The 23,347-nt window shown below is 41.7% G+C and overlaps 3 protein-coding genes across 11 annotated transcripts; all 3 read left to right on the top strand.

The window, feature by feature from the left end:
- Positions 1-1,829: 1,829 nt before the first annotated feature.
- On the top strand, positions 1,830-7,113 carry LOC117592727 (zinc finger protein 501-like). 2 transcript variants are annotated; one of them, XM_013139432.4, is made up of 3 exons: positions 1,830-2,340; positions 2,442-2,526; positions 4,203-7,113. In XM_013139432.4, exons 2-3 carry the CDS (start codon positions 2,500-2,502, stop codon positions 5,637-5,639), a joined length of 1,464 nt encoding a protein of 487 aa, XP_012994886.1. In that variant the 5' UTR covers positions 1,830-2,340; positions 2,442-2,499; the 3' UTR covers positions 5,640-7,113. The 2 variants fall into 2 exon arrangements, with proteins under 2 accessions (XP_012994886.1, XP_012994885.1); XM_013139431.3 differs by having other exon boundaries at positions 4,189-7,112.
- Positions 7,114-7,775: 662 nt separating this feature from the next.
- LOC106023681 (zinc finger protein 501) lies at positions 7,776-11,555 on the top strand. Of its 6 annotated transcripts, none has more exons than XM_013139430.3 (4): positions 7,776-7,829; positions 9,363-9,734; positions 9,835-9,910; positions 10,090-11,555. In XM_013139430.3, the coding sequence occupies exons 2-4, from the start codon at positions 9,393-9,395 to the stop codon at positions 11,472-11,474; spliced, it is 1,803 nt and encodes a 600-aa protein (XP_012994884.2). In that variant the 5' UTR covers positions 7,776-7,829; positions 9,363-9,392; the 3' UTR covers positions 11,475-11,555. The 6 variants fall into 6 exon arrangements, with proteins under 6 accessions (XP_012994884.2, XP_019896860.2, XP_019896861.2 ...); XM_020041301.2 differs by lacking the exon at positions 7,776-7,829 and adding an exon at positions 7,841-8,053; XM_020041302.3 differs by lacking the exon at positions 7,776-7,829 and adding an exon at positions 8,092-8,652.
- A 2,215-nt stretch (positions 11,556-13,770) lies between these two features.
- LOC106024827 (gastrula zinc finger protein XlCGF57.1-like) lies at positions 13,771-23,064 on the top strand. 3 transcript variants are annotated; one of them, XM_013139429.4, is made up of 3 exons: positions 13,771-13,939; positions 17,773-18,268; positions 19,866-23,064. In XM_013139429.4, exons 2-3 carry the CDS (start codon positions 17,806-17,808, stop codon positions 21,302-21,304), a joined length of 1,902 nt encoding a protein of 633 aa, XP_012994883.2. In that variant the 5' UTR covers positions 13,771-13,939; positions 17,773-17,805; the 3' UTR covers positions 21,305-23,064. The 3 variants fall into 3 exon arrangements, with proteins under 3 accessions (XP_012994883.2, XP_012994882.2, XP_019896857.2); XM_013139428.4 differs by having other exon boundaries at positions 13,771-14,114; XM_020041298.3 differs by lacking the exon at positions 13,771-13,939 and adding an exon at positions 17,420-17,644.
- The last annotated feature ends 283 nt before the right edge of the window (positions 23,065-23,347 follow it).

Raw genomic sequence — 23,347 nt, 5'->3', positions numbered from 1 at the left:
TCAGGTTGAACCCAGGCTCATCTATGTAAATGAACTCATGCTGGATCTCCTCTCCATTCATTCGTAAAACTCTCTGAAGAACAGTGTCAGGCAAAATTGTGTAGTTCAGTGTAGATGTAGTATACATATTACAGTAAAAGATTATGAGACAGTATGCAAGATCACACTGCTAAAGTGAATACATACCTCTGCATAATCATGCCGCAGTCGTTTCACCCTTTCGGAATTGCGCTCGAAAGGCACTCGATAAATTTGCTTCATTTGAATATGGTTTTTATTTAGGATGCGTGCCAGTGTTGATGTTGAGACCTGATGGATATTGTTGAAACTGGCGTGGTTATTGACATTGTTAGTTCGGAGCTGATTGAGTGTTATAGCATTGTTGGCCAAAACCATGTTTACTATCTCCCTCTCTTGCTGTTCTGTGAACATAGGAGGCCTTCCCCCTTGTCGTTCCAGTATACAATAGTACAGTAATTTCACAGGAAAAGGTAACAGAAGTGCTGATAGTGCATAGAATACAGTACTGTAAGCAGTTACTGAAACCGTGCAGATGTTTTTGATATTATGATATTTTTACAATACCTATTTTCCAGTCGAAATGTTCTTATCACACTTGCCACTCTGTATGGGCTTAGATTTGGCTGTACTCGCAGTCCAGCCTCCCACAGCGTCGGGCCGTGGTGGACAACGTGGTCAACCAGTGTTGCACGGATCTCATTTGTCAGATTCGGTCCTCTTTGAGCACCTTCTTGTCTTCCTCTACCTCCAGCATGGCCTCTTCCTCTGTTGATTCCTCTGTTGATTCCTCTTCCTCCCCTTCCTCCTCCTCGTTCTCCTCGTTCTCCTCCTCGTCTTTCTCTGACTCTTTCCATTGTGCTTGAAGACCGATGAACTCACCTGCTGCTTTTTATAGTGCTTATACACCTGATTGGTGTGTTTACAATTAAGCAAACACGTGTTTGCACACCTGATGACTGTGTTGAACCAATTGGTTGGACGGTGTGGTAATTTGACAGTCAGTGCTTTGGTATTGCAAGGAAGTGACTTCATGATAGATGTTTGTGTGTAATGTATGTTAAGTGTGTTTAGTGTTTTGCAAATCACTGTGTGTAGAGTTTTGCAACAAGTGTGAAGTTGACAATGTGCTTATAGTTGTGCAAATATGGGCTGATGTTTGGCTTCTTGAGTGTAAGGTTTTGCTAATAGTACTTTTAATTTTAGTGTGTAAGCAATCCAAAAAAACTGTAAGTGATTGAACACAATACGTATTGAATTTGGAAAGGCAAAGTTCTGAGTTTCCACGTTCTCCGTTTTTACTGAGACAACAAGTGTACAGTATGTGAAAACATGACAAACATGTCTCTGATTACTACCGTTTATTACCAAAAAACCGACAGCCTACTGTTAGATTTCAGACCGAAAACGTGTGTAATTTGCATACGGCACCCTGCTGGTAACCAGGATTCCAAACATTTGCCAAAAATATACAAAAATAAGGACATACAGTGCCCTCTGTCTAGAATAATTGGCACCCTAGGGAAAAGTAAAAAACTAAATATTGTTGTTTATCAGCGTGATCTTGTACTCAAAATGGCATATAAATCTAGCCTTAAAATTTGTTAGAACAATTGTTAAAAGAATAATAAATATTCAAGAAATTATTACATTATTTTCATTATAACATTATTTAATTATACTTTATCAAAATCTAAATTCCAAATTGTCTTAAGTTTCTGCAACCACCTGAAAACGACAAACGCATCTTAAGGACATGCGCATATCCTCACGGTAACTCAGTTTTTGCGCGTGCGCAAAGATAGCTAATAGCCATGATATTACCTAGTGTGATCGGGGATTTCTGTTGTAGAACCACTTTCTACCTATCTTCATAAAATCGTATTTGCCCACTGTATGGTTGAGGTCAGGGCTGAATTGTGAAGCCAACTGAATGCTAGCTATAATGAAAAGCATGTGTATCTAGCTCGGTGCGTACTGTAGACAGTACACTCTATTCTGATGACTCTTTCCCCAAAAATTCAAAGGAAGAGGACGATGTCGATTAACCTGATCTGACTAGTCAACATGAAGAACAAACCAGCAGAAAACGAAACACATTCAAGAGAACTAAACTCCAACTCTAACGGGGCTACTTTGAACTCCATCCAAATAAAAACGGAACCAAGATGCTTTGAATGGAATGAAATTGGGGAGGAACAAAATAGTTCCAAACGTTCCTCGTTGGATAAACTCGCCAAGCAACATAGAACGACATCCTCGTCTATGAGCCGGTGTTGTAAGATGTTGATTCCTGTTGTTATGCTAACAAGATTATCTAATGTAAGATGATTTGTTTTTCACAAACATTTGAGAGTTATGACCTATACGGTTGGCTTTTGGCTAATGGATACAGTTTGTTTTCTTATTCTTTGTAACGCAAGGTGGTGGTTAAGACTCTTCTGAGAGAAAGTGAAGTGTTTTTGGTGAAGGAGGAGACAGATGCCAGGAGGGATGAAGACATTGGTGGTATGAAATATCGTTCAAACAAACTAGCTACTCCCAGCACTGCAGTTTAAATGGGTGATGATTAATTGCTGAAAATGTTAATTATCAGACATGATTATTGTTGCATTATCTAATTCCTTGTTCTTCGTGTAGAAAAACAACTTTAACACTTTGTCTTTTTTTAAAACTTTATTTAACCAGTAAAAACATTGAGACCAAAAAGTCCCTTACAAGGAAGACCTGGTCAAGAAGGCAGCAGCAATTCATACATTACAAAATGAAAACACAACAAATACAGTGCAATTCAGCAACGTGATCCAGTCTAAAAAAAAAGGATATAGACTAGTCTACAACAGTCTTTAATCAAAGTTTTAAATTAATGTATTGGAATTAACATCTAGATGAGGCATGGATTGTAGACTATTCCCCTGGTGCAGAGTACCAGAAGGCAGTCTTGCCTAATTGTAAATGTCCTAGAAACTTAGTAGCAACTATCTAGCAGACAGGGTATGGTAACTGTTATTGGTGAAGGAGACCAGACTACAGAGCCGACAACAGAGTTTACCCAAAAGGGCTTTGTAGATGAATACATACAATAGTACCTATCTGCACATTTAAAGTGATGTCCAGCCCAAAATTTGGTAGAAGGTGCAAGTGGTGGGTGAGAAACTTTTGTAATGAAGCAGTTGGAAGATGCAAGAATGAATCATCAGTATCAGTAAGATGAAGGAGGCTGAATGCATATGCAATAAGTCACCATAATCAGTTACAGAAAGAAAAGTGGCATGATCAAGCTTCTTTCTAGCCATAAGCAAAAAGCTAATGAAAATGAAAACCCAATTTAAACTTAATCTTCCTTACAAGATTTTTACAATGAAAATATTTTTCGTGGATAAGCCAATATATGTGATGTTAACTTACTTTGGTTGAGTACAAGCTCTGGTAAAGGTCATGAATTTGTATTTTTGTGTATTCAAGACATGAAACCAAGGGAGGCCTGCAGTGACTGAAAGCAGTCTTGAGCTCTTCAACTGCCTGAACAATTAAAGGAGCACAATCATTTATGACAATCATCTGCATATAGATTAAACTTTTCTGGTTGCATTCCATTGTTCTTTATAAAAATTGTGAACAACACTGGAGCTAAAACAGAATCCCAGGTCACACCTATAGTAGTCTGTAGGAAGCTAGACTTGATTGTCAGGATATACACACTGTTCTGTCAGAAAGATAGTTCCTAATCCAATGTACTGCCTCTTCACTGAGACCACTATTGTTGAGTCTAGCTAGCAGTAATTCATGGACAACTGAATCAAAAGATAAATCAACAGAGAGCAGCACAATGTTGTTCCTTATCAAGTGGCTTTATGCTGTAATTTTCCACATCTAAAACTGCAGTTAACTGTGAATTCACTAGGGATTCTTAGACTTTAGTCTGGATAAGGAGTTTGGAGATAGGCCAATAGTTATTCGGAGGGCATAAGCTGAATTTCAAATGCTGGCTATGGAATTGCTCAAGAGACTCAAGTTGAAAATGTGAGCCACAGTTTCAGTAATAACATTAGCTGCTATATTTAACAGATAAGGATCTATGTTGTCTAGGTCTGCAGACTATTTATTTTATTTCTCTACATTCTAACATTTTATTTCTCTACCTTCTATCACCCTGTCCTTATTCTGCAGTCTCTTCTCCGCAGTTCTTTCCTTGTCCACACTGCACCATCTCCTTCACCAACTGTTACTTTCTGGAGAACCACATCAAGGCCAAACACCAGAAGCAGTACCTTGCCATGTTGAAAAACCACGTCTCAAAAAGTAAAACAGTGTACAGACCCACACACAATTGTCTCCACTGTAGCTCTATGTTCCATGGCCCACGACAGCTAGACATCCACACCCGCCAGGCCCACCCTTCGGCACCTCCCCAGAAGCCAGACACATCCAAGAAAATAAAGTATCAACGTAGAGTTCAGGAGAATTTCCACACCTGCCCACAGTGTGCTCGCAGATTCAAGTACCTGGGCACCTTGCTTAAACACTGCAAGAATTTGCACAAAATGGCTGTTGTTCGAACCGATGCACACATCAGTTGTGCAGACTGTGGGAAGAGCTTTGAGAATTGCTGGGGACTGGGACCTCACCAATGTCACGAACCAGACGTTTCCACACCTGAGGTCACTAAGCCTGTGGTCTGTCTGGAAGTGGGCTACCACTGCTCAGAGTGTGGGAAGATCCTCAGTACTCCTACAAGCCTTAACACTCACATGCGCATCCACACTGGAGAGAAACCCTATGAATGCAACGAGTGTGGCAAGCGCTTCTCAGAAAAAAGTGGTTACCGTTATCACATGTTAATACACTCTGGGCTTAAACCATTCAAGTGTCAAGACTGTGGGAAGGCTTTCAAACAGAAATCCCTCCTGTGGACTCACATGATTGTTCACACAGGTGAGAGGAAGTTCTCCTGCCCCCAATGTGACAAGCAGTATGCAAACAGGGCAAGTCTGAAGCTTCACCTGAGAATACACACAGGGGAGAGACCTTTTAAATGCAGTGTGTGTGATAAAGACTTTGCTGACAAGGATTATCTGAAAACACACCTGAAGATCCATAGCAATGAGAAAAACTACCACTGTGGGGTTTGTGGGAGGAATTTTATTAGGCTTGGATTGTTAAAATTACACATGCGCTCTCATACTGGGGAGAGGCCCTACCACTGCACAGTTTGTAACAAGAAGTTTTTTCGACTCTCACACTTGAAAAACCATCATCTTACTCACACAGGTGAGAAACCATACACCTGTTCCGAGTGTGGTAAAAGCTTTACACAGACTGGGGATCTGGCAAAACATAAGCGTCTCCACACTGGGGAGAAGCCATTTAAATGCCCTGAATGCCCCAGCCGGTTTAACTGCTCAGGTTCTCTGACCATTCACATGAGAACCCACACTCACCGTGATGTAAAGGCATACTCCTGCCAAGAATGTGGGAAGTGTTTTTATGAACAAAGTCACCTTACCCGCCATATGAAGACACACAAAGGGGAGAGACCTTACCCCTGTACCCATTGCTTTTCTAGCTTCACTCGGAAAGCACACCTCTCCAAACACCTGCTTAGATGTTGTAAATTATGATTAGCCTTTTTGAAATTTGTTGTTTTCATACAAATAACTTGTAAAACAAAATCAGCCACAGTGAAATTACAAAATTATAATCATAAACGCAGATGTGCCGCACCTCAGAAATTGTAATATTGTAATCATGTAAATAATGTAAAATTTTTGGCCTTACAGTACTTTGCAGAAGTCTTTAATCTAATTTATCAGACCAGTACGTGTTTGTTTAAAAAAACACTAACATTCAAGTTAACAAACATTAATACAATGAAAAGTAACAAAAACATATTGGGTTTAATATCAGTCTTTTAAATGCCCTCCTTTAGAATTCAGAACTTAAGCAATTCGCTTTCGTAGACTGTTGTGTAATTAATTTGTTGTGGTAGTTCTTTGGTAAATTCTTCCAAACTTCTTAAAGGATTTGTAATAACTCTTTATTTTCTCAGTCCAAATGATCCCACACTGCTACAGTTATGTTGAGTTCTTAATTTGCTAATCTAATATTGTGTGTTCTGTCTGCAAACCTCCACAATTAGGTCTGAAGAGGGTTTTGGGTCATTATAATAATGAAAATAGTTTTGGCCAATCAGCCTCAGATCGGCTTTTCTTGTACGATAGATGACTCTGGCACATGCTGAGCCAGCACTTGATTTGCTTCTCTCCATTAAGTGACCTTTAGTTGTTCAACAGATGCAGGCAACTTTTGGGGTCTTCAATGGGTCTTTTACTTCCCCAGTTTGGTTTCATTAGTTTGTTCCTTTAACTTCTGGATGTATTTGAATTGTTTGGTAAATAAAGAAAAAAAAACTATATACATCTTTGTAAATGCTTCTGTGCCTAAATCTTGCCGGTGCCACCAAATGTGAACATATGTTTTTTTATTTTATATTGCGACCACATTTTCCTCATCAATTTCAGAATTTTCCATCTGTGATTATGGCTCTGCAATTCAATTAATAACCCCTCAACATGAAATGGTAGTCCAAGGAAACTCTGAAGCGTGCTGAAGCAGGTAGAAATCACCTATCATCTGTTGCATCACACCACAGAGTTTTGAACTACCTCTGGAAGCAACATCAGAACTTTGTGTCTGGAGCTTCACAAAATGGGTTTCCGTGGCCGAACAGCTGTATGCAAGGATCACAACATGCGCAATGCCAAGCGTTGGCTGGAGTGGTGTAAAGCACGCCGCCACTGGACTCTGGAGCAGTGGAAACGTGTTCTCTTGAGTGATGAATCACACTTTACTATCTGGCAGTCTGATGGACGAATCTGGGTGTGGCAGATGCCAGGAGAATGCTACCTACACGAATGCATTGTGCCTACTATAAAGTTTTGTGGAGGAGTGATAATGGTCTGGTGCTGTGTTTCAGGGTTTGGGCTAGGCCCCTTAGTTCCAGTGACGGGTCATAATGCTACAGCATATAAAGACATTTTAGACAGTTGGGTGATTCCAACTTTGTGGCAACAGTTTGGGGAAGGCCCCTTTCCTGTTCCAGCATGACTGTACCCCTGTGCAATAAAGACATGGTTTTACAAGGTTGGTGTGGAGGAACTCAAGTGGCCTGCACAGAGCCCTGACCTCAACCCGACTGAAAACCTTTGGGATTAATTAGAATGGCGATCTAGCACCTTCAGTCTAGATCTTCAGTCTCTGATCTAGCACTGGGAAGTGAAGCCCTTTTATGGCATCAACCTATAGAGAATGTCTGTTTTTGAGAAAATCAAACCAACTGACTGATCTCCAAATTACATTCCATCATAAATAACAACTCATTATTTATGATCTGTCAGTCACAATTTATCCATGATACATTGTGTTTTTTATTTTCTTGGATGCAAATATTAATAGTGGCCTCCAGTGGTTTCCAAGAAACCATATGTTTTAGGCTTGTTAAAGTGAAACAAGCTTAGGATTTGAGAACGTGTTAAATGTAACGATAAGTTCACTAAATTGGCAACACTGTAGCCTATGCATTGGGTGAATGAATAATGTATGCTTAAATAAATGATAGTTGGACTACAGCCACACACATTTTCTTTTGTTGGATAACTAGTACAAAATCTATCAACTCTGCACATAATTTTCGCCACAATTATAAAAGATAGGCACTCTTATTCTGAAGGATTGCAAAAAATATCTGTGACCCGGATGAATTTATTATCCTTGCCTGTTTCAAAGCAGTGTCAACAAAATGTATAACAAAGGTAGGCGAAGCTCTGTCAAAAGAAAAATGTGTGCTCTTTGCTGTGTTGGTCTAATCAACAACTAGACTCACGGCAGGTTTAATCCAAAAATTAGCTACTGCAACAGTACATTGAGTTTACTGTTTGTATTGTAATCCTACAACGAGGCTCCGTTTATGTCTATGATAGCGATACAAGGATTGATAGTTCGCTAATAATGAACGCTAATAATGGGCCTATTACCGGTACGGTTTGCAACAGGATTGTTGAAAACGTTAACAGCTGATAGTTAATCAACATTTTTATCTTTGTGGTAATTGGTTTTACTTGGGGTTTAATGGATTATTAATAAATGCAAAACAAATCATAAATCAGTACCTGAGCAGACTTTCCGTAGCTGCGTTTGTCTCCCTTCGTTACTGTTTCTTGACATATTACTTCGCCAGGATAGGTATTTTACTCTGTATAAGAGTTTTTACTGATTCAACAATGTTTTACATATAAATTATTACCGCATCATTTGTTTTAAGAGTTATTCACCTGGACATAAGCGAATAAATTGCAGGGTGTACACTTAGATTTGAATATCTAAGCATCTCAACCGGGTCATTAAAATAAAATTACGATACCGAGTTTTTATCAATATCAGCCTGATTTGTTAGCTACAATAGTGTCGCCATCAATCGATACAATTTCACGACGTCATATCAAGCAATCTAATCGCACGCGTTATCACATGTTGCCTCGTTGATTTGAGAAACAGTAACTAAGTAGAAATTGTACTTGACGGCACTTAAAACCCCATCTAAAACAGCACAGTTGTCAGTTGTACAGGACCACAAAGGTAAATGTAAGCGTTTTCAGAATTTACATTTTCAAGCAATTCACCAATGGTGACTTTTTCCTCCAGTAGAAAGCCCTGTAGAAGTGAGAATAAGAAATAGATTACCTATATGCACAAAACATAGTTATACTGTATATGGTCCCCAAATTACTTTTCACAGCAGGGGCTGGTGGCTTAGTGGTCTATCAGGTGCTCTTTTGTAGCACCTGATAGACCACTGTGTTTGACCTTGAATTTGCTGCTAGTTGACGAGAGGCTGGAAATCCTCATGACTGAAAGCAGTTGGCCAGCATTGTTGGGGTGTTGGAAGGCTTTGTCAGCTGGGATTTCATGGTGATCTGGCAATATTGGGCACTGGCAGAAATGCCACAGGAGGTCATCAGTTGATTGAGTGTCTGCATGACTTCATGTTGTGTTGCTTAGGAGGAAGGCTTGCAGTATACTTCAATTCTCTCAAATACTTTGAGAGCTATTAAAAATGAAACTTTGAAATTTGAATGAAACTAAAAATTGGAAAATGGTGAACTTGTGGAAGGGTGAAAAAGGAGAAGGAATAGTTAGTAAGCAACGAAACATTGTTTGGCTACCTTTTTTATAGCTCAACGCTTCAGATGAGCAAACATCTAAGAAAGAATATCACCATCTGGTGGACACTTGGGCTGCAACGATCTAAAAGTAATGTTCAATAAAACCTGTTATTCTCTCCACAGAATGCGAATGAAGAGGACAAATGATTCAGCATGAAGATCAAAACTGTGAAAAAGCAACAAAACAAAATCAACCCAACTAAACTCCAACAGGAGCACATATTTACAGAATGTAAAACACAATCAGATAATGTTGAATGCAGTAGAGAAAAACCAGACATTTGCCAAACCCCTGACTTTACTCAACAGGGTTCTATCAGCTCCATCCAAATCAAAGTGGAACCAAAAGACTTTGAGAAGGGAACGGGTGAGGAACATAACTGTTCTCATCCTTCATTCCAGAAGAAGCAGATCAAACCCCCAAATCCATCCAACTCTATGGCCCAGTGTAACACACCAAAGAGTGCTGTGGTGATGCTAACACGGTTGTCTAATGTAGGATAAGTTAGTTGCCTTTTCCAAAATATGACATTTTCTGAATAGAATGTTGACAGTTGGCTAATGTATTCTGTGGTTTCTTCATCTTTCTAATAAGGTGGTGGTTAAGACTCTTCTTAGAGAAACTAAAGTGTGCTTGGTAAAGGAGGAAAATCCAGATGATATAGATGGAGGTAGGGCATACTTCATGCATTCAGTCCATCCTCAACACAGACGTTTAATGGTGGGTTTACTTAAATGTCAGTTGAATATTTATTTTAGAAATGAATGTGGAGTAAAGCAAAACATTGTTAATATCTCTTCTTCCTTGCTCTTTCAACCACTCTCCCACCGCCCTATTCTTCTTCCTTAGGTTCTTCCCCTCAGTTCTTCCCTTGTCCACACTGCACCATCTCCTTCACTGACTGTTACTTCCTGGAGACACACATCAAGGCCAAACACCAGAAGCAGTACCTGGCCATGCTGAAAAGCCACGTCTCAAAAAGTCAAACAGTGTACGGGCCCACACACAGCTGTTCCCACTGTAGCTGCATGTTCCACACCCCCCGACAGCTACACGTCCACACCCGCCAGGCCCACCCATCAGCCCCTCTACGGAAACTACACCCCTGCCCATATTGTGCCCGCAGCTTCCAGTATATAGCCAGACTGCATACACACTGCAAGGTTTGGCACAAAATGGCTGTTGCTTTTACTGATGGATACCTCAGTTGTGCTGACTGTGGAAAGAGCTTCAAGGATTCCTGGGGACTAGGGCCTCACCGATGTCACATTCCTGAAGACACTAAGCCTGAGGAGGGCCCTGTGTGTCTGAACATCGGCATGCCATGTTCAGAGTGTGGCAAGAGCTGCTCTAGTCCTCGTAATCTGCGCATTCACATGCGCACACACACTGGCGAGAAACCTTATGTCTGCAAGGAGTGTGGCAAGAGCTTCTCAGAACCTAGCAGTTACCGCAAACACATGATGATACACTCTGGGGTCAAGCCATTCAAATGCCAAGACTGCGGAAAGGATTTTGCCCGAATGGGGCACCTTAGAGTTCACATGATCATTCACTCTGGTGAGAAACAGTTCTCCTGCTCCAAATGTGACAAGAGGTTTGCATACAAGGATTGTCTGAAGCTTCACCTGAGCACACACTCAGGGTTGAGACCTTTCCACTGCACTGTGTGTGGTAAAAACTTTGCTTACAGGAATTATCTGAAGTTGCATCTGAAGATACACAACAATGAAAGGAACTACCACTGTGGGGTTTGTGGGCAGAAGTTCATAAACAGTGTAGCACTGAAAACCCATCAGCGCACTCACACCGGTGAGAGGCCTTTCCACTGCACGGTGTGTGACAAGACATTTTTCAGACACGAACACCTGAAGAACCACCAGCGCACTCATACAGGTGAGAAACCGTACATCTGTGCTGAGTGTGGTAAGAGCTTCACTCAGTCAGGAGATCTCACAAAACACACACGCACCCACACTGGGGAGAAGCCATATGAATGTTCTGTCTGCCACGGCTGCTACACCTCTTCAGGGGATCTAGGCAAACACATGAGAATCCACAATGACTCACGCCCATATGCCTGCCAGGAGTGTGATAAGACCTTCCGCTTGGCCGGCCACCTTAAAAGTCACATGAGGACCCACACGGGGGAGAGACCATACTCTTGCCCCCGCTGCCTACGCACCTTTGCTCGCCACCACCACCTCTCCGGTCACCTAGCTAGATGTCACTGAATGATGATAATGATTTACAGTATCTCACAAAAGTGAGTACACCCCTCACATTTGTGCAAATATTTGATTATATGTTTTCATGTGACAACACTGAAGAAATGACTCTTTGCTACAATGTAAAGTAGTGAGTGTACAGCTCTTATAACAGTGTAAATTTGCTGTACCCTCAAAATAACTCATTAAGGTCTAAACCGGTGGCAACAAAAGTGAGTACACTCCTAAGTAAAAATGTCCAAATTGGGCCCAATTAGCCATTTTCCCTTCCCGGTGTCATGTGACTCGTTAGTGTTACAAGGTCTCTGGTGTGAATGGGGAGCAGGTGTCTTAAATTTGTTGTTATAGCTCTCACACTCCCTCATACTGGTCACTGGAAGTTCAACATGGCACCTCATGGCAAAGAGCTCTCTGAGGATGTGAAAAAAATAATTGTTGCTCTACATAAAGATGGCCTAGGCTATAAGAAGATTGCCAAGACCCTGAAACTGAGCTGCAGCAAGGTGGCCAAGACCATATAGCGGTTTAACAGGACAGATTCCACTCAGAACAGGCCTCGCCATGGTCAACCAAAGAAGCTGAGTGCACGTGCTCAGCATCATATCCAGAGGTTGTCTTTGGGAAATAGACGTATGAGTGCTGCCTGCATTGCTGCAGAGGTTGAAGGGGTGGGGGGGTCAGCCTGTCAGTGCTCCGACCATATGCCGCACACTGCATCAAATTGGTCTGCATGTCTGTCGTCCCAGAAGGAAGCCTCTTCTGAAGATAATGCATAAGAAAGCCCGCAAACAGTTTGCTGAAAACAAGCAGACTAAGGACATGGATTACTGGAACCATGTCCTGTGGTCTGATGAGACCAAGATAAACTTTAGATGGTGTCAAGCGTGTGTGGCGGCAACCAGGTGAGCAGCACAAAGACAAGTGTGTCTTGCCTACAGTCAAGCATGGTGGTGGGAGTGTCATGGTCTGGGGCTGCATGAGTGCTGCCGGCACTGGGGAACCATGAATGCCAACATGTACTGTGACATACTGAAGCAGAGCATGATCCCCTCCCTTCGGAGACTGGGCCGCAGGGCTGTATTCCAACATGATAACGACCCCAAACACACCTCCAAGATGACCACTGCCTTGCTAAAGAAGCTGAGGGTAAAGGTGATGGACTGGCCAAGCATGTCTCCAGACCTAAACCCTATTGAGCATCTGTGGGGCATCCTCAAATGGAAGGTAGAGGAACACAAGTTCTCTAACATCCACCAGCTCTGTGATGTTGTCAAAGAGGACTCCAGTGGCAACCTGTGAAGCTCTGGTGAACTCCATGCCCAAGAGGGTTAAGGCAGTGCTGGAAAATAATGCTGGCCACACAAAATATTGACACTTTGGGCCCAATTTGGACATTTTTACTTATGGGTGTACTCACTTTTGTTGCCAGCGGTTTATACATTAATGGCTGTGTGTTGTGTTATTTTGAGGGGACAGCAAATTTACACTGTTATACAAGCTGTACACTCACTACATTGTAGCAAAGTGTCATTTCTTCAGTGTTGTCACATGAAATAATCAAACAGAAATGTTAGGGGTGTACTCACTTTTGTGAGATACTGTATAAATCTTATATATAAACTCTTACTCTATTTGTGTAGTTGGTATTGAACAAGGAAATTAACAGTGAATTAATGGTATGCCCAACTCTGTCCTAATTACAATAAAAATAAGTCTCTGAAAGCTTGTTGAGTTGTTCTGGTGTTTTCTAAACTGTTTTTACTGGAATAATACTACATTTTAGTTGCCCAGTATTCAACTAAGCATGTATGGACCTCCTCATCTGGTTTGGATATTGTAGATAGTATATGCAGTGAGAAAATCTTATTGGAGAGGATTAAGTCAAGCATGTACGATACATTATCATCCCAACGTGTTGATAGTGAGATTTGATCCCTTTCTGGCCAAAGGTCGGCAAAAACCCGTAGCTGGTCAACTAAATTGTACTACTAGCTAAGAGTGGACTAGGAATTAGGTCCCATGCCTAGCGAACAATAAAAGGAAGGCTCTCTATGCTCGTCACAACTGCATTTTGGGCATTTTTTTTGTTCTTAATTCATACAAAAATTACAATCAACTGGATGTATAACTTCGAACGTTGCTGCTAGAAAAGGAATACTTAACCTTCTGATCTGGGAAGATATTCAGCGAGAATTCACATATTTCTTTAAGAATCCAAACCAATCAACAGCCTCGAAATGCTTACACATGATCCTGTGACCGTTTTCTGATTGGTCATGTTTTATCACGTATAAACAATCCAGGAAACGCCGCTTCTTTTCCGGTGTCAACAATTAGAGATGAGTTATGCGATGGAATCTCGAAAACTATGCTAGCTTGTTTTGCTATCGTTGAGCTATACTTGGAAGTTTAAACAAAAACGTTTTACTATCATGGTTGATGTCTTCATAATCAAGTTTTAACTACGTTTGGTAGGTAACTTTCGTCAATAGATGCAAAGACACGTTTAGCTTGGAAACGTTAGCGTGTCTTGCTTACAGTTATCAGAGAACTTCGCTAGCTAGCTAGTCTTTCGGCAGATTTGCTAGTTTAGCTCGCTAGCTAGCTAGCTCCCAAAGACAACGAACAATTTAGCTACTACACCAGGTATGTTATGCTGTAAACCGGGATGCGCAACAACAATGTCAAAGTACAGCAACAAAATGCTTTAGGATAATTGTAATTAATCATGCTAATGAAACTCCTTATCAATCATACATCATAATTCGTGGAGTTTAATTGGCTAACAAATATTTTGTATTGTTGTGTTTAAATGCGAATTTTATTTACTACTTGTATAATACTAGAATAATGTCAAATTTCGCATGTATACACCTTTTGTTAGGTGCAAAGGCATGCATGTTTCAACATGGGCTAGTGCAAAGGTCTGTAGTTTATGGATTAGATTCAACTTTGTCATTGAACAAGTACAGTACAACGAATTTCTGTTAGCATCTTACCAGTTGTACAAATAGAAGAGGGCAGAAAAAGTATTAAGTATATTGCAAATAGAATTTGCGAGGTGCATGTGCAACTGAAAACATCCATTATCAGATTTTGCATAGCAGTGTTAGAGTAGTACAAAGGGAGTAGTGCAACAAGGTCCCTGAGAGGCGGGGTATGTTTAGTGATGGGTAACAGAGTTAAGCAGGGTTATAGTAGATTGAAAGAAACCTCCTGAGAATGCTGGTGTGGGAAGACCTGTACCAGTAGGAGGGCAAACAGTGTGTGGCATGGATGTGAAGGGACCCTGATGATCCCGCGGGCACTGCGCAAACACCTCTGGTGCTGGAGGTCTACGATGCCAGGATGCTGGGCACCAGTGATGTGCTGTGCGCTTGCAGGCCTTCCGATCGGCTAGGGCGCGACCGCTAAACCACACTGTGGCACAGTTAGTCAGAACGCTCTCGATTGTGCCGCAGTGAAAGTTCACAAGGATCTTGGAGGACATCCGGGCATTCTTCAGCCTTCTAAAAAAGTACAAGCGCTGCTGTGCCTTTTTGACCAAGACTGAGGTGTTGAGGGTCCAGTAGAGGTCCTCGGAGATGCGGACACCCAGGACTTTGAAGCTGGACACCCGCTCCACTTCAATGACGAGAACTAGGGCGTGACTGCAGCCTTTAGACTTCCTGTAATCCACAATGAGCTCCTTGGTTTTCTTTGCATTGAAGATCCTGTGACCGTTTTCTGATTGTTCATGTTTTTTTTGTGTGATCCTGCATCCTATCATAAGGTAGTCCTGATTGTTTTTATCATGCGTTGAAGGCCAGGTTGTTGTCAGCACGCCAGGCGCTTGACCTCCTCCCTATAGGCTGACTCATCATTGTCACTGATTTGGCCTGGTGTCTTCTGCGAACTTGACAATGGTGCTGGAACTGTGTACAGGAACGCAGTCGTGGGTGAAGAGGGAGTACAGGAGAGGGCTCAGCACACAGCCTTGTGAAACACCAGTGTCCCGGATCAGGGTGGAGGAGGGGAAGTTGTCTAACCTGGCAGACTAGGGTCTGTTGGTTAGGAAGTCCAGAGTCCAGTTGCAGAGAGAGGTGCTGATCCCCAGTTAATGGAGTTTGTTGACCAGCCTAGAGGGGATGACTATTGAATGCTGTGCTAAAGTCTATGAATAGCATTCTCACATAGGTGTTGGTTTTGTCCAGGTGGGTCAGGGCAGAGTGTAAAGCTGTGGGGTTGGCATCCTCCGTAGAACTGCTCGAACGGTAGGCAAACTGCTAGGGATCAAGTGTTGGGAGGAGGCAGGACTTTAGGTCGGCCAGATCTAGTCTTTTGAAGCATGATCGTGAGGGTGAGTGCGACTGGTTGAAAGTAATTCAGGCTAGTCGCAGTCGACTGCTTCGGCACTGTGGTTGTGGTTTTGAAGCACGTTTGGGCAACCGCCTGGGCCAGAGAGAAGTTGAAAATGTCTGTAAAGACCTCGGCCAGCACATGGTCTGAGCACACGCCTGGGGATGCCTTCAGGACCAGCCGCCTTGTGTGCATTCACCCTGCTCAGTGCAGAGGGTGCTGCCGTGGATAGTCTTGTCTGGGGGGAGTTCAGCTTTATTGGCTGGCTCTTTGTTGTCCCTGTTGAAGTGGGCATAGAACCTGCCACATGGGTTGGGTTTCGGAGTTGTTGTTTAAGTGATCCTCAATCTGCAGTTTGTGGTCGTTTTTAGCCATCTTGATGCCCCTTTTCACGTTGGCCCTGGATGAGCTGCGGGCCTCCACCTCGCCGGATCTGAAAGCCCCTTTGCGTGCCTTCTGCAGTTGTCGGGCCTCTCTGTTCATCCACGGCTTCTGGTTGCGGAAGGTCTTTATAAGTTTATGGGTGGTGACGTCGTTGGTGCAGATGTTGACGTAATCCAGAACGGAGGAAGCGTATGTTTCAATGTCCGTATGGGGGTCAAGTGTGGTTTGAGTGGCGAACAAACTCCAGTCTGTATGTAGATACTGGTGCTGTAGTAGTGAGTCTGACCCTTCTGGTCACAGTTTGACTGTCCTCGCTGATGGCTTCACACGTTTAACGAGGGGTAAATACTTCTGAGGTAGGAACAGCGAAAGATGGTCAAACTGTCCCAGGTGGGGGAGGGGAATGGCTTTGTAAGCTTTTGGAATGTTTGTGCCCATGGTCCTGTGTATTGTCTCCTCTGGTGGGGCAGGAGACATTTTTGAAATCCCCTGTAATCACAAAAACACCACCCGTGTGTTCAGTCTGCTGTTTGCTAATAGCAGCCTGCAGTTCTTCATTGCTAGTTTTAGGATTAGTATATAGACTGCCATAACGACAATAAATGTTAACTCCTGAGGCAAGTAAAAAGGCCTGCATCCTATCATCAAGTACTCCAGATTGGCCCCATTGTATTCACAGGCCCCATTGAAATTTTGAAGGGTTACTATTGATAAACTTTTAAAAGAACAACCTATTCAGCGTAGATATGAGTCAAGATGCTCAGTAGGCTATATTATAACAAAAACATTTGTATTATTTCTTTCTCTCCCTTCTAGTAATGACTGCTGTTTGTAACTTCATTCAGTAAAGTGTGTTTATTACCACTGACTTGCGTTTGTCCCACTTGGATATCTTAAAATGTGTGCACTAACTGTAAGTCACTCTGAATCTGAGCATCTGCCGAAAGACTACTATTAAAATCTTTGTTTGAATAGAATTGTTTTGGTCATAATCAGTCTTATCAAAAACAGAATTCTTTGAGACTTTTAACGAATCTGTCAAAATATAGTATATTTACACGTACCCTCAATTTAAGTAGAATGGTATATCTTGCTCATTGCCTTGTCAGAATGCAGAAGCACTACAGACATCTGTGGGAATTGAATGGGGACAGAAAAAGGTATACAGGATCATATGCATTTTGTTAAATGAGATGAATATAACTTTTTCTAATGAATCTTAAAGATCACTTAATGAAACTGGTTTTGTATCTAATACTGAGTATATGTCGGATTTTGTGTTAGTGTACTAGAATTTACAAATATAGATGAATGCATTTGCAATATGTGTTTACAAAAATATTGCCCATCTCTGGTTGCCACTAAAAGGCTTTCCTCTGTATGCTCACCCTCTGTTTTGAGATGGCAGAACATCCATGTAATGTTGTTCGTAAGGATAAGGCTTTGAAAGGAAGGTATGTGAGTGTTCTTTTGGGTGTGTTAATTAACAGAATAGAGCCCTGACTTTTGTCAGATAATACAGAATTGTGTTTTACCTATGTTAGATTGGTAATCCGGTCTTATTTTTCTTTTTTATGAAAAGGTGTTGTCTTATTGAGACAGTCTGGTCTACAAGATGAAGAACAAACCTGTGAAAAAGCAACTCAACAAAATCAAGAGGACTAAACACCAGGATTCCATTAAAACAGAGTGTGAAGCACACTGCTATGATGTTGACTGCAAAAGGGAAGAACCAGACATTAGCCAAGCTGGCTCTCCTAACTCTAAAGGGGTCATTTCTGATTCCATTCAAATCAAAGAGGAACCAAAAGACTTTGAAGTACAGGTTCATCACTTGGATTCCAAAGTACCCCACAAGGTTTCTGGAACCATGAATACCCTGGATGAAACCGATTCTGTTTGTGTTAGCCAAGGAACAGCGGAGATAAAAATGGAGAATGATTCAGAGGTCCACGAGGTCGTGGTTAAAAGAGAAACTCAAGTCTGTTTAGTGAAAGAGGAAAATATGAATGAAGAAAACCTGGATGAGGACACAGATGGTGCCATCGAAGGCTGGAGGGATTCAGAAAGCAACAGAGGTATGCATACATAGTCAACCGCCTAAAATCATAGAATCTTAAAGTTTCTCACAATATTTTATAGTGATTGACTAAGCTTTTTGCGGGTACTCTGTGTTGAAAAGCTGTGTGTATACAGTGCTGTGCATAAGTATTTGCCCCCTGTCTGATTTTCTGTGTTGCACATTTTTCCTACTGAATTTAGTGAGGTGTGTGTGGGAGAGAAATGACAGAACTGTTTGTTTGGTGTGCTAAGTAGTCTTACATGGCAATGAAAGTGATTATTAGCATCACATTTCAATATTATGGTAAGCAATTTGGAATGGTTTGTGCCTGCCTTGCTGAATATTAATCTGACACACAGGTTCCCAAGCCACATCATGCCACAGTCAAAATACATTTTGGAAAACTTAAATAAAACGGATGAATGTCGCTCTTGAAAGCGTGACACAGCCATTTCTTAGATTATCTGGCTCCACCAAAACACAGTCAGAGCCATGCTGTCCGAATGGAAAGCTTGGAAAAGTAGTGAATATTCTGAGGATGGCATTTCTGCCATCTGCTCTCCAAGAGAAAGTGTAAAATCATCCATGAGGTCACAAAGAACTCTAGAACAACATCCAGGGATGCCACTCACCTATAAGGTCAGTGTTCATGACCCCACCATCAGAAATAAACTAGGCAAAAGTTAAATGATGGCAAAGTAACAAGGCATAAACCACTGTTCAGTAAGAATAACAGAAACGGTGATCTTAATTCTGCCAAAAAAACACCTGCATAATCTTCAGGAACTATTTTTAATGGGTATGTTAGTCAAAAGTGGACATTTATGGGCTACAGTGTTTGGTGATAACCAAACTGCATTCCACATTGAGAACCTCATACCAACGGTCATGCATTGTGGTTATTTGGAGATGCATTGCAAAATATCATCATTAAACCATGACTTTAGCCCCAGGACCTGGAGTACTGGTCATCATTGAAGGAACCAGGAATTCTTTGTGTCAGAATTCTACAGGTGAATGACAGTCCACCTGTCGGTAAGCTGATGCTAATGCTCAGCTGGTTCATGGAGCAAGAGATGCATCTTAAACGGATAGGCAAGTCTACTTTAGAGTTGTCAAAGAACAAGAAACGTGAAGTTCTAGAATAGCTAAACCCCATTTGAGGTGTTTTGGCAGAACCTGAGATGTGCAGATAAAGCTTTAAAACCCACAAATGTTACTGAGTTAAAGGACTTCTGTGTTGAGTGCACCAAAGTTCCTCCATGGCACTGAGAGAGATCTATCTCTAACCACAGTAAGGGATTGTTTTCAATCACTGCTGCAAAAGGTGGTGTATCCTGTTGTTGAACCTAAGGGGTCGATTCATTTTCCCACATGGCGGCATTGAGTAGTGCATGACTCTCTAATAAATGTCAAACGTTTTTTTCATTGTTTTTTCTAGTGTTAGGTTTTGGTTGAAGATCTGAAAAACAGAAATACAATAAAGCAGACTGGGGAAAATACTTATCCTGCCACTTTAAGACTACTATTGTTTTACTATTGAAATGTTTCCTGTTGTTGTTTTCATGTAACTATTTCCTGTTTGTTAAACACAGTCTTTCTGTCTACCTCAGTCTCTCCTCAGTTCTTTCCTTGTCCACACTGCACCATCTCCTTCACTGACCATTCTTTCCTGGAGAAGCACATCAAGTGGAACCACCAAAAAGAGTACCTGGCAATGTTAAGAAACAGTTTTTCAAAAAGCAGTGGGACAGAGGGTGTCCCAAAACACAGCTGCGTCCACTGTAGCCTCAAGTTCCAGACACCACGGCTGTTGAGCATCCACACCCGCCAGATCCACCCTTCAGCCCCTCCCCGGAAACCTGCCCCTCCACGAAAACCTGCCCGTCTCCGCAGGGTTTCTGGGAAAGTTTTCACCTGCCCACAATGTGCTCGAAGATTTGGGTACCTCGGTAGTCTGCAAAACCATTGTGAGCTTTCACACAAAATGTCTGTTGTTCGCACTAATGGACACCTGAGTTGTGGAGATTGTGGGAAAAGCTTTAAGAATTGCTGGGGACTGGGACCTCATCGTTGTCATGAACCAGAAGGTTCTACGACGGAGGACACTAAGCCTGTGGTCTGTCTTGAAGTCGGCTGCCATTGCTCCGAGTGTGGCAAGATCCTCTGTAGTCCTCAGAGCCTGAACATTCACATGCGCATCCACACTGGAGAGAAGCCTTATGTATGCAAAGAGTGTGGCAAGAGATTTGCTGAGGGTGGTAGTTTACGCAAACACCTGCTGATCCACTCCGGGGTTAGGGCATTCAAGTGCCAGGAATGTGGGAAGGATTTTGCCCACATGAAAGTTCTTAGGGGTCACATGACCACGCACTCTGGCAAGAAGCCTTACTCTTGCTCCCACTGTGACAGACAGTTTGGATACAAGTCTAGTCTGACCATCCACCTACGCTCTCACACAGGAGAGAAACCCTTTCACTGCACAGTGTGTGGTAAGGACTTCTCTATCAAGAGAAACCTGAGGCTTCACCTAAAGATCCACAACAATGAGAAAGGCCATCAGTGTGGGGAGTGTGGCCTGAAGGTGATAGACATTGGCGCGTTGAAGACACACATGCGCTCACACACTGGTGAGAGGCCTTACCACTGCACTGTGTGCAGCAAGAAGTTCATTCGACTTGAACACCTGAAGAACCACCAACGCACTCACACAGGTGAGAGACCGTTTGTCTGTTTGGAGTGTAACAAAAGCTTTGCACAGTCAGGAGATCTCACAAAACACATACGCACCCACACTGGGGAGAAGCCATATGAATGTTCTGTCTGCCACGGCTGCTACACCTCTTCAGGGGATCTAGGCAAACACATGAGAATCCACAATGACTCCCGGCCTTTTCCCTGCCAGCAGTGTGACAAGAGCTTCCGCTTAGCCGGCCACCTGAAGACTCACATAAGGACACACACTGGGGAGAGACCATACTCTTGCCCCCGCTGCCTACGCACCTTTGCTCGAACCCACCACCTCTCCGGTCACCTGGCTCAGTGTCACTGATTATTTGATTTGCATTTATGTAGCAGCTTTCTTAAACTCAGTGCTTTACTGTATTATGGGGGTAGCTCACTCTTGACTACTTCCAATATGTAGCGCTTAGCTGAGAGACGCTTGGAAACCATATTTTCACCTGAACACAAGCTAGGGGAAGGTAGCTGATGTTACAGTTGGCAAGATGTTGGTGTATATTCAAAGGAAGATTAACAATTGGCCAAAAGGCCGTTCTCTCTGTGGCCTGGTAACCGATAGTGATTGATTGATCAAGGAAAGAGTCAATACGTTAGTAGGCGACTAGAAGTTTCCTTCCCTCCTTGCTAGCCATCGTTCTTCGGGGACAGACATGTATTCTACTGAACTTTTTTAGATATTTAACCCCTCCTTTTTGAATCAGTTAAAATATGAGAAAATCCTGCATGCATCTATGAAATGTATTGCAGAACTAGATAAATTTTGGGGGGGATTTCTCCCCTAATGATTGAGTGGGTTTGGTCTGTCATTTCAAACAAGCACATTGCTATCCTTGTTCCTTTTCCTTGACAGTCATTGTTTAAAAGAGGCATGGAAAAGACTGAAGTTAGATCAATTGAGAAAATGCCTACAGTACTCGTTCCAGACACAGTATAGATGTAGATTGAGTTTATGTTGGACAGAGGTTTTAATTTGCCTGCAGTTTCAAAATTGCTTTATTTTAAAGGGATAGGTAACTACAACATATTAATGACCATGATTTCCCGCTCACCATCGCTGTTGATGATACCCCAATTAGTTAAACCATCTAGTGGATTTAATTGCACTAAAGGGTTCAGTGTAATTTCAACCAAGACTGTCATGCAAATGATGAGGCTGATTTGAGTAAACTGATGCTGATGTTTTGTACTCTGAGATCATGACACTGTTTCATGGGATATATGATTGCCAAATTTTTTTTTAATGAAATTGAACTGATTGGGTGTCTGCAGTATACAGCACGAGACCAATACTTAAAGTATAGCCTATGATGGTTATTGTATGAGTTACTTTGACTAATACTGTTATCTTGGTGCGTGGTATAACTTAGTCTATATTGGTAGTGTTATGTGTGTAATAACTTATGAGCTTCAACGTTGTATATATTCTAAATTATTAGACAACTGTTATAATAAGGATGTCAATTACTTTATCTACAATGCAATTACACTGACTGACAACTATGTGTAAAAGGCAATTAACTAATGCAATAAATTATTTACAAAAAAAATGTTGTTGGAGTTCTGTTTTGGAGGGTACCGTTTGTCAAATGTAGCCCAATAGATGCTAGGCTTGTATATTATCTGTATGTATAAATTTTTTTGAAAGGGTAATCCAGCCTATGATCTATATTGTAAAAAAGTGTAATTGTCATTGTTTTATTTTGTTGGTAAGGAACATGAGAAATGTTGCTATCTGTTCATTTAACTGAGGGCAACTACAAAAGCCAAATTCTGTCTGGACAGTCTTGGTGGCTAGGTTTGTTTGCACCTCTGTAGCGAATTCAAATGTCGTCACCATAATACCAAAGTCAATATCAGCAAAGTAGTGTACTTCATGCAAGTTTACACCTATGAGTAAAAATATTAGCATGTTTAACTTGTTAGAGATTGTTTTCTAGGTTACAGCTGCGTGCAGATTCCTGCAGAGAGCATATTTGTGAGTGAGAAGGAAAGTATCTTTACACTGTGGTGAACTGTGACCTTAGGAAATTGTGTGTGTACACACTTTTTTTCTCCTGTTCAAAAGTTTGCGGCCCCTTAGGCATGTCTTTGTTTTTTAAATAAAATGATGAAATTTATCAGAACTACAGTGTAGACGTTGTTAATGTTGTGAATGAGTATTGTAGCTGGAAACAGCTGATTTTTTTAATGGAATATCTACGTTGATGTACAGAGGTCCATTATCAGCAACCATCACTCCTGGGTTCCAGTGGCATGTTGTTTGCTAATCCATGTTAATAATCTTTAAGGGCTTACTGATCATTACAAAACCCTATGGCAATTAAGTTAACACAGCTGAAAAATGTTGTGCTGA

Source organism: Esox lucius, chromosome 20 (genome assembly GCF_011004845.1).
Source record: "Esox lucius isolate fEsoLuc1 chromosome 20, fEsoLuc1.pri, whole genome shotgun sequence".
NCBI classification, from domain to species: Eukaryota; Metazoa; Chordata; class Actinopteri; order Esociformes; family Esocidae; genus Esox; species Esox lucius.
This window is presented reverse-complemented; position numbering and strand designations above follow the sequence as displayed.